The 13,877-nt window shown below is 38.4% G+C and overlaps 1 protein-coding gene across 5 annotated transcripts in view; it reads left to right on the top strand.

Annotated features, from left to right (window-relative positions):
- ATP7B (ATPase copper transporting beta) overlaps nucleotides 1-13,877 on the top strand; it is a 43,735-nt gene that overhangs the window by 21,254 nt on the left and 8,604 nt on the right. For all 5 annotated transcript variants that reach the window (XR_005628331.1, XM_039716724.1, XM_039716725.1 and 2 more), the window contains 14 exons: nucleotides 421-657; nucleotides 1,791-1,954; nucleotides 2,790-2,951; nucleotides 4,377-4,453; nucleotides 4,813-4,987; nucleotides 5,537-5,770; nucleotides 5,958-6,049; nucleotides 6,169-6,296; nucleotides 7,380-7,534; nucleotides 7,721-7,855; nucleotides 8,724-8,918; nucleotides 10,418-10,600; nucleotides 12,236-12,434; nucleotides 13,686-13,832. Coding sequence is in view for 4 of the 5 variants with exons in the window: in XM_039716724.1 (XP_039572658.1) it covers nucleotides 421-657; nucleotides 1,791-1,954; nucleotides 2,790-2,951; nucleotides 4,377-4,453; nucleotides 4,813-4,987; nucleotides 5,537-5,770; nucleotides 5,958-6,049; nucleotides 6,169-6,296; nucleotides 7,380-7,534; nucleotides 7,721-7,855; nucleotides 8,724-8,918; nucleotides 10,418-10,600; nucleotides 12,236-12,434; nucleotides 13,686-13,832 (2,283 nt within the window). In the remaining variant the exon portion in view is untranslated. The remainder of the gene's footprint in view (nucleotides 1-420; nucleotides 658-1,790; nucleotides 1,955-2,789; nucleotides 2,952-4,376; nucleotides 4,454-4,812; nucleotides 4,988-5,536; nucleotides 5,771-5,957; nucleotides 6,050-6,168; nucleotides 6,297-7,379; nucleotides 7,535-7,720; nucleotides 7,856-8,723; nucleotides 8,919-10,417; nucleotides 10,601-12,235; nucleotides 12,435-13,685; nucleotides 13,833-13,877) is intronic.

Genomic DNA, 13,877 nt, shown 5'->3' with positions numbered 1-13,877 from the left:
TTGTTGTTTTCCTTGTTTGAGATGAAGTAATATGAGTCCAGCATAGAAGGCAACAATGGCAGAATGGGTATGACTGGAATACATTCTCTGTGCTGGATAAGGACCCTCTAGATACCAATATGTATTTATTAAGTGGAGGTAGCTGACAGCTCTGGACATTGAAATTGGAGGGAATCATTTGCCATCTGAATGTGGAAAGCTAGTTTTGTAGAGTTAGATGGTCATGGGAGTGGCACAGGTGAATATGTATTTTCATAAGCATAGTAACAACCTATATTATTTCCATATAGAGACCAAGGTTATTGTGTCACCTTCTAAACAACTGTGAATGTTTGTGTGGTTGATAAATGTGACTTGTTTTTACTTTTGGGTCATCCAGTCCCACTGTAAATAGTTCAGTGTATTGTGCATTTATTCAAGATACTGCCACTGGAGAACACAGGTGCCAGCCTGATGCCAGCAAAGCTGCTGTGCAACCTCGAGCTCCAGAGCCTCCTCACCAAGGCAGTTCCTCAGATGCTCTTCCAGACAGTCCTCACCCTGATGGGTCAAACCAGCTCCGTGGAGCCACAGAAGAAAAGTGTGTTTTACAAATCACAGGCATGACCTGTGCATCGTGCGTGTCTACCATTGAAAGAAATCTGCAGAAAGAAGATGGTAATAAATTTAAGGTTCCTATAATGAGACTAATGATAAGCGATGGTAGGATGGAAAAGATGTTCTATGAGATTGATAGAAGAGGCTGTTGTACAACATCTAGAAGTTAAATAGACTTACTGCTCTGTCTTAGTGCTAACGTAACTATGTCACTGTTTAACTATCCTATTGCACTGGTGGGCAAACATGATGAACATACTTGTAGCAGGTTGTAACGTAATAAAAAATTCAAATATCTCTGAAGACAAGAACAGAGAAAGGGTTGTCATTTAGTTTTCAGGGCCTTGTTGGTTTACAAAGCAATCCCTCTCCTCCAGAGCCGTTGAGAGCTCGGGCATGCTCGGGCATATTTGCACAAGCAGGTGCAAACAAATGTATGGCTCCACTGCCAGGGTAAGCTTAGGCACAGTGGTGTTTATTGGTCTAGAAGTCTGCAGGCTGGGGCTGCCTTTCCTCTGACCATGTAGAAGATTAACAAATGAGCCTTAGCAATGTCTGATTTCATTTGTGTCAGCATGGCTTTGGGAGGTTTTGCTTATTGATTACTCTCTCCCCAGTCTCCCAGTTGTGGTCTCACTGCTTTGATTTAGAAATCAAAACAAGCGTTAGCTCTTCAAACCAATTTTTTTTTGCCTTGTGATCTTTATGTTTTGATTTTCAATTCTAAATGTAGATTTCTGTGGGCTTTTTATTTATTAAAAAAATAAGGAGGGGTGGAGAACAGGAAAATAAAAAGGTGTAGCATTGTGCTGCAGGGCTCATTCCAAACTACAAGAGTCCAGGGCAGATCTTGCAGCAGTGGATGTAAAGGTTGCTTACAAACATCCTTTTTTTCTCATTAGATCAGAGCAAAACTCACCTCCTTCACTGTGTAAATCTTGCAATTCCTCTCATTGCTAAAGGGAGACTCAGTGTGGCTGGGTCTCTGTAAAAACATTGCTGTTGTGACGAGGTAACAACACTAGAAGGAGGCAGAGAGAAATCATCAGGCTTATAATATCTCTAAGTTGTTACTGTCCTCACTGACAATCACTTGTAATTGGTTTTTGTTTGTTTTTTTTTGTTTGTTTGTTTTTTTTTTTCCCCCCTCAAAGGAGCTACATTGTCTAATATTTTTGTTATTGCCACTGCAGGAATTGTTTCAGTGTTGGTAGCACTGATGGCAGGTAAAGCAGAGATAAAATACAAGCCAGAACTCATACAGCCTCTTGAAATAGCACAGCTGATCCAGAATTTGGGTTTTGAAGCTACCATCATGGAAAATAATGCAGAAACAGAAGGGGAAGTGGAGCTTCTTGTAAGTCATATGTATTTGAAATTACATGTTTGTTTTGGAAAAGTCAGGACTGGAAGACTGAATTTCTTGCAAATAGCTTAGCTTGAGCAGTTGTGGCTTCAGCAGCCAGTTCTGGCTGGTGACACTATTTTTTTTATAATTGCTGAAAAGACAATATCAACTTGTCTTAGGAGAACTTATCCAAAAGCACTGAAATAAAAAGTGACAGCTCTATGCACTTTGATTAGACTTTTCTTAGCAAGCAGAAATGAAACAGAAGATTTCCATTAAGGCACTTTAATACAGACTCTGAGTAACTGAGAGTTTGTCAACAAATACATATTGCTAATGTTAAGGGCTTTGCATATAGGTCTAGGAACTTTGGCTAAAATCAGTAAAATTAGTAAATTGCTTATTGAAGGATGGATTCCTCAAATGCTAATTTTTATTCTCTGACAGATATTTACTGCAAGACAGAGAACATCAGTCTGCTGCAGTGTTAATAGGTCACAAAGTGGTAACATGCCTTATTGAAGCCACAGGAAAATTTAAGAGAGATGAAGTTACATATGCAGAGTTTGGCTTTGGCCAATATTAATATTGGTGTTGATAGAACCATATTAGTTATACTTTTACAGTTAATAGCATGTCTGAGTGCTACCATGCAAATGCATGGCTGTGACTATATCTGCTGTCTGCACAATTTTATAATGAAAGTGGATAGTTATGTTCTCAGCTTTGTATCATTTAAGACAGCTCTATAAAACCTTTATGCTGAGGCCTTGTCTCAAGTACACCCACAAATACTGGGTGAATGTGGGGGATTGCTAACTACCCAAAATTGTCTTTTCTTTAGATTATAGGGATGACTTGTGCTTCTTGTGTTCACAATATTGAATCCAAACTCATGAGAACAAATGGCATATTCTCTGCCTCAGTTGCCCTTGCAACTAGCAAAGCTCACATCCAGTTCGATCCTGAAATAATTGGTCCTCGAGATATTATAAAAGCAATCAAGGTAGGCTCTGGAATTTTTTTATGTATGGACAATTACATGGTGAAATTTAGAAGGAAGTAAAGCAGCTGATATTTGAGAAGTTTCACTGATTTTGTAGATAGTTATTGCCATAGTTATTGCCATGTTTTAATGCTCTTGTGGTGAGGCTGCTGTGCTCCACAGGAATGCGCAGGCTCCCCAACCTAAAAACACACTCTAAAAACACACACTAAAAACTACAAAATAAGCCTTTTTTTTATCTTTACCTGGCAAAAATTTCATATATTCATTTCTTGGAATTCTGTGTGTAAAATCACAGTAATTTCAGTGAAGTGTTGATAAATTCAGAAAAAAAGTACTTCTTTCTCTTGACAGTGACAAAGGCTGTAAAGGAAGTTTTGCCACAGCTCATACTACAAGCACACTTGCATCTATCCCTACATCTTTTTGAATGGAAACAGCCTGATACTAAATGAAAAAATCCTGATTTACCAGTAATCACACAGATCATAAAATCTACTGTTTTGATGGCCCAGATGTGGACAAAACCTTTTTCTTTTTTGTCCCACCAGAAGGAAAGAGATCGTACTGTATGAGGTGCATGCAGTGAATAGTCAGGAGGACAGCAGAGGCTGTTTGCCTTCCGTGCTCTAGAATATTTATTCAGAAAAGAGCTGCTAGACCACAGAAATGATGCAGCAGCAGTTATTAGCATGTTAACTAGTACACTGTTCAGCCTGGCAGAGTGGTTCTCTAAAGCACACTTTGCCACAGAAGCATTTAATGATGCAGGTAGGAAGTTTAAGTGCATTGCTTTTGCAAGTGTCCTTTGGGTTTTTAGGGTGTTTGGGCAGGAGGCATGATTCAACTGCAGTAACTCACCCAAGTGACTCAAAGCTTGTTTATTTTTGTTTCTGGGCTGCTTTGCCCTGCAGTCTGTTGTCCTACAGGTTTAAACTTACTTTAGACACTTTAATTTTCAACTTTAGGTGTATTTATTAAACTGCAGTGTTAGGGACTTGCTCACAAGGTTGTCAAGCTCCCAGTGGCTTGTTCATTTTAACTTCCTTTGTGCTATGTTCCATATCTCCTGATTGTTCCAGAGGGGGTGAAAAGGCATATAATTTCCTTAAGGAGGAGTGCAGTAGAATTCCAGCTCTCAGTGGAAGCTCCCCATGCCTAAGAACTTGGACACTTACTGCATCTATACACTCTGTTCATGTATAGGTACCAGGAGTGCTTTGCAGTCCAAATTTTGACTACTGACTGAAATATCCCCTCATTTTGGCAGAATCTAAAAGTAAATAAGGGGCTGGAATTTATTAAACATGAAACAGTGTCCTTTTCTGACATTTCTTCTAAAAGTAGTGTAATTTAAATGTGTAGTAAGTAATATGGTTAGCTTCATCAAAACTAACTTATCTTTGCTTCCATTTCAATAAAAAGGAAATTGGCTTTCATGCTTCTGTGGCTAAAAGAGCTCCAAATGCACATAACCTGAGTCATAAAAAGGAAATACAGCAGTAAGTATTTCTTTTCTCTCTCACTAAAGAACATGTCTAGATCATATCTTGTAACTCTACTCCCCCCAGCACTCTTCCCAGTTAATTATATTATTCTTGTGTAAAGCATATTTAATTTTACCATTCACCACTTGGTTCAAGTACTTTTATTACTTTCATTAGTTTTAGTTTTTAACTGCCAGAAGTCTGTACAGTTAAACATGTTGCAGACACTGAAGTTGTTCCAAAATACTGGATCTTTGCAAATATCCCAAAGCTGTGTGTTAGTGCAGTGCTAATAACCCAGCCCTGCACTACCAGCACAGCTGGGCCTGAGTGGGGTGTAAAAAACCCATGGATTTACAGTTTTTCTTTTTCAGGTGGAGGAAATCTTTCTTGTACAGCCTAGTGTTTGGTATCCCAGTTGTAGTTATAATGATTTATATGCAAATACCCAGTGGTGAAGGCCATGGATCTAAGGTGCTGGAACAGAACCTCATTCCTGGATTATCTATTTTGAATCTTCTCTTCTTTATCCTGTGCACTTTTATTCAGGTATGTCCATACTACTTTCTAGGGGTTTGCTTTGTATTCATCTCCCATTTATGTAATCTGATGTGATAAAGACAGAAATTGAAAGATTGAGTGGATTAGGCCTGCCCTCTTGTCTGCACCACCTAAGCTGAACAAAGTGGCATTTTTCTGTAAGTTATCCTTTCTGTTTTTATTCATAGCTCTTACTCCTGCCAAAGTTGCATCAGATAGTTTCCAAGTGGAGAAGGTAATATTAAAATAAAGAGATACCTAATAATCTACAAACAAATTGGGTAGCTGTAGGTAAATCCTTTCATTTTCAATGCCTTGTGTACTTTGCATTGTTGAGGAAAAGGATGATATTTGTTGGTTTTGAGAAAAAAGAAGTGCAAATGAGAGAATGTCAATGGAGTCAGTCTCCAAGTAGATCTGAAGTTATATCAGTATCAAATTTGCTTGGGCCAGTAAGCAAAGTGCCCTCCCTTATGTCCTGCATGGTTTTAATTCTGCTCTGGGCAGTATTATGTACTCTGTGATCTCAATATGAGTCTGTCCTGCTCACACCAACAGTTCCTTGGTGGATGGTATTTTTACGTACAAGCTTACAAGTCCCTGCGGCACAAGACGGCCAATATGGATGTGCTCATCGTACTGGCCACGACCATTGCTTATGTGTATTCCTGCGTGATCCTGATAGTAGCAATCATTGAAAAGGCAGAGAAGAGCCCTGTCACCTTCTTCGACACTCCTCCGATGTTGTTTGTGTTCATTGCGCTCGGCAGATGGCTGGAGCACATAGCCAAGGTAACTCATCTTCACACAAATGTTGTGTATTTATGATAGGAGCAAAATAAACTATTCAGAGGAATTTTGAGTCAGCTGTTTCTGGTGTAGTCTATAATATAAAAGGTTTTTTAGAAATCATTGTGTTAAGTACATATCAGCATTTATATATCTCAATGTATCTTAAACATTAATCTCTGTTTTTTAGGGTAAGACCTCAGAAGCTCTTGCTAAGCTTATGTCTCTTCAAGCCACAGAAGCCACTGTGGTGACTCTTGGACCTGGCCACTCTATTGTTAGGTATGCATTTACGAATCAAAATCCCTTCAGCCTGCCTGGGTCACAAACTAGGCTTGATCCAGTTAACATGAAAGCTGATAGCATAAGCAACCTGCCTGTTCTACTTGTGTCTTCTACAGGGAGGAGCAAGTACCTGTTGAACTGGTTCAAAGGGGTGATATTATAAAAGTTGTTCCTGGTGGAAAGTTCCCAGTGGATGGAAAGGTCATTGACGGCAGTTCTATGGCAGATGAGTCTCTCATTACTGGTAACTTCCCTTATCTTACACAAACAAGTGAAATCTGGAGCTCTTTATTACAAGAAAAGAGAGCAGACCCAACCCAAACACTGCTGTCTGAATAGCCGCCCACCTTAATGGATGCTGTGGCTTTGTAAGCTTGAATTCAAATCCTGCATCTGTGCCACCGTAAAAAAACAGAAGGTTTTCCTCTCAGTCTGGCCACTTACTAACCTACTGATGGGATGGGTAGAGTTATAACAGTATTGTCATTATTCCAGTGATCTGGCTGGAATTTCCCCTGGAATGTATTTGTAGAGATGGTACCTTCTCAGAAATAAGTTCTAAAGGATGATGTGGAAATATTGATGAGATGCTGGACTTGTATGACAGGGCTCTCTCAATGAGCAAGGAGGGGGAAAGAAAGCCTCAAAATTTGATGTTTATTAAGGATCACAGGACATTTTACATCTTCTGAAATTTTCATTTCATTTTATAAATATAGTATGGATCCAGTGTATTTTACAATTCTTATAAATAAAGTAAAATATATTAAAAATTGCATTGGCATTGGATTACTTGTTCTAGTTCTGTTTTTACTTTACTTGGAAACAGGGACACCATTAGCTTCAGGGAACCAGTTGTTATTGCTACCACTAAAAATAGAGAAAATAAAGATGTTTTAGAGCTAGTATTCATGCAGAGGTAGCAGGAGAACAGGAGCTTTTCCACAGAAAAACTTTCTGGTCTTTGAAAACTCAGGGTCATGGAGATAAAGACAAATTTCTCAAACTCCCATTGCTATGCCAGGTGTTAATGGAGAAATTCCTAGAAGTACCTTTTCCTACCAATTTGCTCCTTGCCCTTTTGAGGGATGGTTTGCTGAAAAGTTACGACCAAGGAAACAACATTTGCTTGGAAATTAATCCTATAAAAAGGTTTATAAAAATATAACACTATCTATCCATGTCTTCACCAGACAGAGATACCTAGTATGTGATTTCTGGTCATTATTGCTTAGCCTGCTGATTTTGCTAACATAGAATTAGCTGTGTGCTAATGGTTTATGCTGTTAGGTGTATTGGCTCATTTATTCTTACCTTCTCTTTCCAGGGGAACCTATGCCAGTCATTAAAAAGCCTGGGAGCACAGTGATTGCTGGTTCTATAAATGCATATGGGTCACTTCTTGTTAATGCAACTCATGTTGGTAATGATACCACTCTGGCACAGATTGTGAAATTGGTGGAAGAAGCTCAAATGTCAAAGGTAAAAATAATGGAGATGAAAACGTTTTTCACAGATTTTGATTGAATAATAAAAAGATTCTATGTTTTGATACTTATACATTTCAGCAAACTGTGTTTTTCCAGAACTATTGTGTATTTTCATGAATTCTGCATGTTTATGTGTTTCGATCATGAACATGCAAATAACTGGGTTTATTTTTTATAGGCTCCCATCCAGCAACTGGCAGATAAATTTAGTGGATACTTTGTTCCATTTATCATCATCATTTCAACTGTGACATTGATAGTATGGATCACAATTGGCTTTGTAAATTTTGATATTATTAAAAAATATTTTCCTGTAAGTAGTTTTATTATTATAACTGGATTTCTCTGTTGGGATGTCTTCCAATGTAATTAACAAACCTTTTCTATATAGGTTTTGATGTTATAATCACCCTGAGAGGAGCTCAGTTGGTTAGGTAATAACACCAAGATTGTGTGTTCAATCCTTGTATGGGCCTTTTACTTTAAGAGTTGGACTTAATGATCCTTGTGAGTCCCTTCCAACCCAGAATATTCTGTAAACACTTCTGTAAAACATGGTATTTTCTGTGTAGAGCAGATAATTATGCTATTTAAAATCTGCAGGTATAAATATATTTTTGCATTTATCCCTTAGTTCTGCATGGGGGTCCTTACAAATGGAAACTATTGACAGCATTTCTGGACTGAACATGATCTATAGCTGCATTGCAAGGAGCTGAGCCATTCCTGTTATGCCTGAAATTTTTGTGGGCATTCCTGTTTCTGATGGCAGATAGTGGTTTTGGCTTGAGAAAGAAGCTGAGCTTCTGTTATCTTTAGGATGTGTATTTGCTATGCTCAGCAACTGGGGGGATCTGTGTATATGGAAATAGTGTTCTCCTTTGCTAAGCTTTAAAGGAAATTCCAACAAGTTATGTTGACATCTGGGAGACTCAGAGCAGAAACAAACATTTGTATGCTTGAGCAGCAAAAAAATCCAGAAAATACTGCCATAAAAAATGCATAACATTGACCTTTCTTTAGCATTACAGTAACAATAATTGATTTCCTGTACTGAAGTTTTCCAGATAAATGTGTTTTCTGAAAAAACTGTGGTTGATTGTACACCTATGTTATCTGCTGTTGGCAATCTTACATATCTTTCTTTCTTTTTTTACCTCTTCTCTTCCCTCTTCTTGCAGAATCAGAGCAAAAACATTTCAAAAGCTGAAATAATACTGAGGTTTGCATTTCAAACCTCAATCACTGTGCTGAGCATTGCATGCCCTTGCTCTTTAGGCCTGGCTACCCCCACAGCTGTAATGGTGGGCACAGGAGTGGCTGCGCAGAATGGTATTCTCATCAAAGGTGGAAAACCCCTGGAAATGGCACATCAGGTTAATAGTTCATTCTGTACTTTACTTTTGTAGCTTACCCAGTTATTATTGCTATATGAAATATAATTCTCCAGGAAATCCTGCATGTCCAAAGAAAGAGAAAGATAGTGGAAAGGAAAGTTGTTCCCTTTTTTTTTTCTTTTTTTCCCTTTAATTGATTGCTGCTCATTAAGGTTAAGAAGGTAAATCAAACCTTCTTCAAAGCACTCATAGCAAAGTGTTGAGAGCCAACAATACCCTACAATCTCATGACTGTGAGGTTGCTAATCCTCTTCATGGCAATCCTCTTCGTGCTAATCCTCTTCTGCAAAACAGCCAGTAATCCACTGAGGTTTTTCCTTTCTTCTGAGACCTGTTGTGAAATGCATATTGTTCATGATCAGTAGTTTAAAATGTAAAATGCAAGGAAAAAATTTTTTGATGTTGTTTTAGTGTATAGAAAAGAAAGACAGAAAGGAGGCAGAAAAAAACCTTCAAAGGCACAAAAATTACACAAAGAGGAAGAAGAGGTTGAAGGAGAAAGAGGTTTGGCATGTCGACAACCATTGAAAAGAAAATGAATCATAACCATGCTGTATTATACATATGCAGAACATTTTAAGGGAGGAGGATGGTAACAGCGAGTTAATCAGATAATTCTTGTTATTACTTGATCAGAAGTTTTTCCAAGGTCTGGAAAAAATAAAAAAGACTGCTAATTAAGGCTGGAAGTTTTTAACCTTTTGGATCTAAGCAAGGCTATGGTCAGGGCTGTGAAAATTAGGTGACCTGTGTGATTCTGCAAAGTTGGTGTGTTGGAATAGCTGGATGTGGAATAAGTGCTTACTTTGCTAAGTTTGTGGGGTTTGTGTTTCTCTCTGCTGTGTTTATTTTCAGGATTAGAATTGACTTTATCTTTGGGTTCCAGTATATGTGGGGCTGTGGTTTTTGGTTCATTTCTGATTCCTCAAGACCCATTGGCCTGGCTGACAAGTGATGGCTGAATTTGGTGAATAGCATGACATCGATTTTGCTTAGGTTATTGTTTCTTGAACTTCTTGCACCCTTTACATCTTCTGTATGAACAAACCACTTCCTGAGTCCTCTTTCCTCAGTGTTATTGTTAATTGTTTAGAACTGCATTCCAAAAAGCCCTCTTTGCATCACATACCTTGTGGTAAAGGTGATTAAGGTGCTATTACATGACTCCTGCATGTGAGTGCATGTTCTGTCCTTTGTGTATGCATCTCAGTCATACAATTACACTGTTGTCTGGGATTCTGATATGGGCACAGGATGATCTTGAAGCTTTATGAAGAATTAATAAGAAAGTATAAGGAGACCTGCTGTACAGATAATTCAAGGTACCTCGAGGAATCCCTGCTTCTGTAGATTTATTCTGTCTTTGTGTGGGTGTAGTCAACTGTTTATCAAAGTCTTGGCTGTATTTATGTGCCATAAACATACAAGCATCCCTGTGTTTGCAGGGCTTAGGCAGTAACTGTGTTTCTTTCTTGCAGATCAAGACTGTGATGTTTGATAAAACTGGGACCATCACCTATGGAGTTCCTAAAGTCATGAGGGTGCTGTTGATGGGAGACACAGCTGTGCTGCCCCTGAAGAAAGTACTGGCTGTTGTTGGTACAGCAGAAGCCAGCAGCGAGCATCCTTTAGGAATGGCGGTCACTAAATACTGCAAAGAGGTACTTAGCCTTCCTATTTCATCCTGAAAGGCATCTGTGAAAATGCAGCAATGTTGTATAAAATGATCAGGTCCCAGAGGAAAGGGCCTGCCTAAACAGAACACACTGGAAAACTGGGAGATTGCATGGTTGTGCATCTTGGTCTGGATGTTACCAGACAGTGTATTTACCTAAGCTGTGCTTTTCTGTAACAATGTGTGAGTTCTGAAGGAAGAACTTGCTAAGTTTGTCTTGAACTATTGGTCTGGATGTTACCAGACAGTGTATTTACCTAAGCTGTGCTTTTCTGTAACAGTGTGGAGTTCTGAAGGAAGATCTTGCTAAGTTTATCTTGAACTGATGAGACAATAAGGAATATATGCAGGAGGAATACTTATGCTTAAAATAACATCATGAAGCAAAATGTGTGTGATGACATTTCATATTATCTGACTATAGTCACGTATTAGTCACTTGCTCATCTGAATAAATTAGGCAAAAGGCTTTAAAGCTTGAATATTAAACTGTAATATTTGTGAGTTTCACAAATAAATTGATTGATTACTCAAGTCTTTGCAAATTTTACATATCCTCAGAGGTCATTTATACATGTCTTGTGTTCCTCAAGCTTCAGGGATAAGCAAAACACAAGTCACAGTGAAAATAGGAAGCCTAAGTAAATAAACAATCTATGTCTGCTAAGAAAAATCATTAATTGATTAAGAGAAAAATAGTTTTTAAAATATATCAAATTTACTAGATCTTTCAGTGATAAAATTTAGAAGTAAAAACATAAATTTAGAAGGAAAAAAAGACTATAAGCAACAAACCAATTGCCTTTCTTTTATTTTACGTTTTTAATTTAAAATTTGTTTTAGTCCTGACAGTTCTGTAGTCATCCCATGCAGCAGTTATTACTGGATCATGGCTTATATGAATTGTAATGCTATAGTGTTGGCTGATATTCTTACCTCCTGCCTAGTCATCCCTGTGTTTCAAGATCACTGAGAGGTACATATAGTTCCAACTTCCAGAGACAATCTAAAATACCTTGTTTACAAATTAATATTTTCTCAATTTTTTTTTGATAACTTGTCCTGATAATCCCTTTATCTCATCTTGAAGGTACTCACTGGCTTCTCTCCCTAACTCAACAGAAAAACCCAGTTTCCCTAACATCCAGACAGATTCTTCCAGAAATTAGATACAGTTTTTCACTGTACTCTTACATATATACAAAAAGGTCTAATCCACCACAGCCTGTCTGTGAGGTTAATTAGAAGTTGCATAATTTGTCAGCTGAGTCTCTTAATGTTCAATTTTTTTTTTCGTTCCTAGTCTTGGGTGAAGTCATGAACCACCAATCTAATTTTTTCATCCTTGAACTACCAGAAAAAGCTGTTCCTTATGGTTTGCTGTTGCTAGGTCTGAGACCTGGTTGTGATCTGTATGGCTGCCCCTTTCTACAAGTCTAAGCCACAGCACACCCAGAGCATCCTTATTTTTAGTTCTGTGTTACTGATTCTCCAGGCTACTTTTCAGTTGGTCAGTCATTGTCAAGAGGAGGAATGAGGCCTCTTTTTGTCAAGAGTTATCTAATATTTGTACCCCATGTGGGCAGCACAGATTGATGATGGCCTCTGGTTACATCTTCAGGAGCTTGGCACTGAGAGCCTGGGATACTGCACCGACTTCCAGGCAGTCCCTGGATGTGGTATCAGCTGCAAGGTCGGAGGAGTTGACGCCATCCTTGGCACAGCTGAGGAAGGTCCCAATAAGCTGGATGCTAACAGGAGTGGGGACAGCAGTGCTCCTCTGGGAGATAACAGGGTTGTCACACCCTTGGAATCACAAGGTAAGTGATTATCTGCCCTGTGCTGCCCCTGTGCCAGCTGCAGTGTGAGGGAGAATGAGCCAAGAGCACCAGCCACCTACCAGGCTATGTGCCACAGAAAGGTGGATATGGGGCAGAAGAAGGCAAAGAACAGGAGGGACAAAAATGTGCCTTAACAAAAATTGAAGCTCTCTCCACAACTCTTGATTTCTCTTTGCAATTCAGAAACTTAAATGAGAATTAGGTACAGTGATGGGTACTTGAAAACTCCATACAATACATAGACAATGAGACATACCCAGAAATGTTCCTTTTGGACACAAGAATGGTCCAGCAGACAGCAAAGTTTGCATTATCTTCCCATTTAGAAGAGTTACCTTTAACATATATTACCTTACTGCAACTTTTTACATCCTACCCTGTAGTTCCATATTAACTTGGACCTTTTGTTTCCTGTTCATATACCTCTCAAGGCACTTAATTTAAAAAAAACCCAAACAACAAACTCAAACCTATTCAGCACATGCAAAAAAAAAAAAAGTCTGCTGTATCTGAAAACTTATTTTAGTGCCTGATATTTTTGGTAAAAAAAAAAAAAAAAAAAAAAAGTCTGCCGTATTTGAAAACTTATGTTAGTGCCTGATATTTTTGGTTAGGCCAATAAATTCAGGTTTGTTCCAGAATCTCTAGGTTGCTATTTTGTAGTATGGGAGAGAAAGAAAAGGTATTTAAAGCCTTCCTTAAGGAGCTCATCAGTTCTCTTTAGAAGGATGTGGTGCTCTTGACCTTTTTGAGAAAGCTATTAGAAGAATTAAATAGAATGAGAACTTCAATCATCAGAACTGTGCCATTTGTGAATGGTGCTAATGTAATATTTTCTCACCTGCTTGTTTGGTTCTTGTGAAGTTGGATTGGATTCATAATGAGGTGCATTGTTTGTTAGAACTACACTACTTTTTTCTTGGCAGAAATAGCTTTTATATTTGAAAGTCATTAGTTGTGAGAACAAAGCAGGATGGCATTAACTAAATGTGTGTGCTGTGCTTATTCAAAGAAACAATGCCAGCTGACAAAGGCAAACACGAGCAAATGCTTCCATTAAGTCCATGATGCAGTTTTGTGTGTACCAAGGCACAAATTGAGTCTTGAGAGAGAAAACTTTTATCAGGCTGTCTTCAGGCAGTGCCTCCGCCTAACTTGTCCTCCTCAAACATCTCTTCTTGTGTACCCTGCTTTTGAGATGCTCATTTTTCTTTTTGTCTGTGCACAAAGGTCCATCAGCTTCTCAGAAATACTCGGTGTTGATCGGAAATCGTGAGTGGATGCGACGCAATGGCTTGAATATTGCAAATGATGTAAATGATGCAATGACAAACCATGAAATGAAAGGACAGACTGCCATACTAGTGGCTATAGATGGTAACTGCTCTTCCTTTGACTGACTTAACAAATATGAGTCAATCC

This window comes from Passer montanus, unplaced genomic scaffold (assembly GCF_014805655.1).
Source record: "Passer montanus isolate IOZ18808 unplaced genomic scaffold, ASM1480565v1 scaffold36, whole genome shotgun sequence".
Classification (NCBI taxonomy): Eukaryota; Metazoa; Chordata; class Aves; order Passeriformes; family Passeridae; genus Passer; species Passer montanus.
This window is presented reverse-complemented; position numbering and strand designations above follow the sequence as displayed.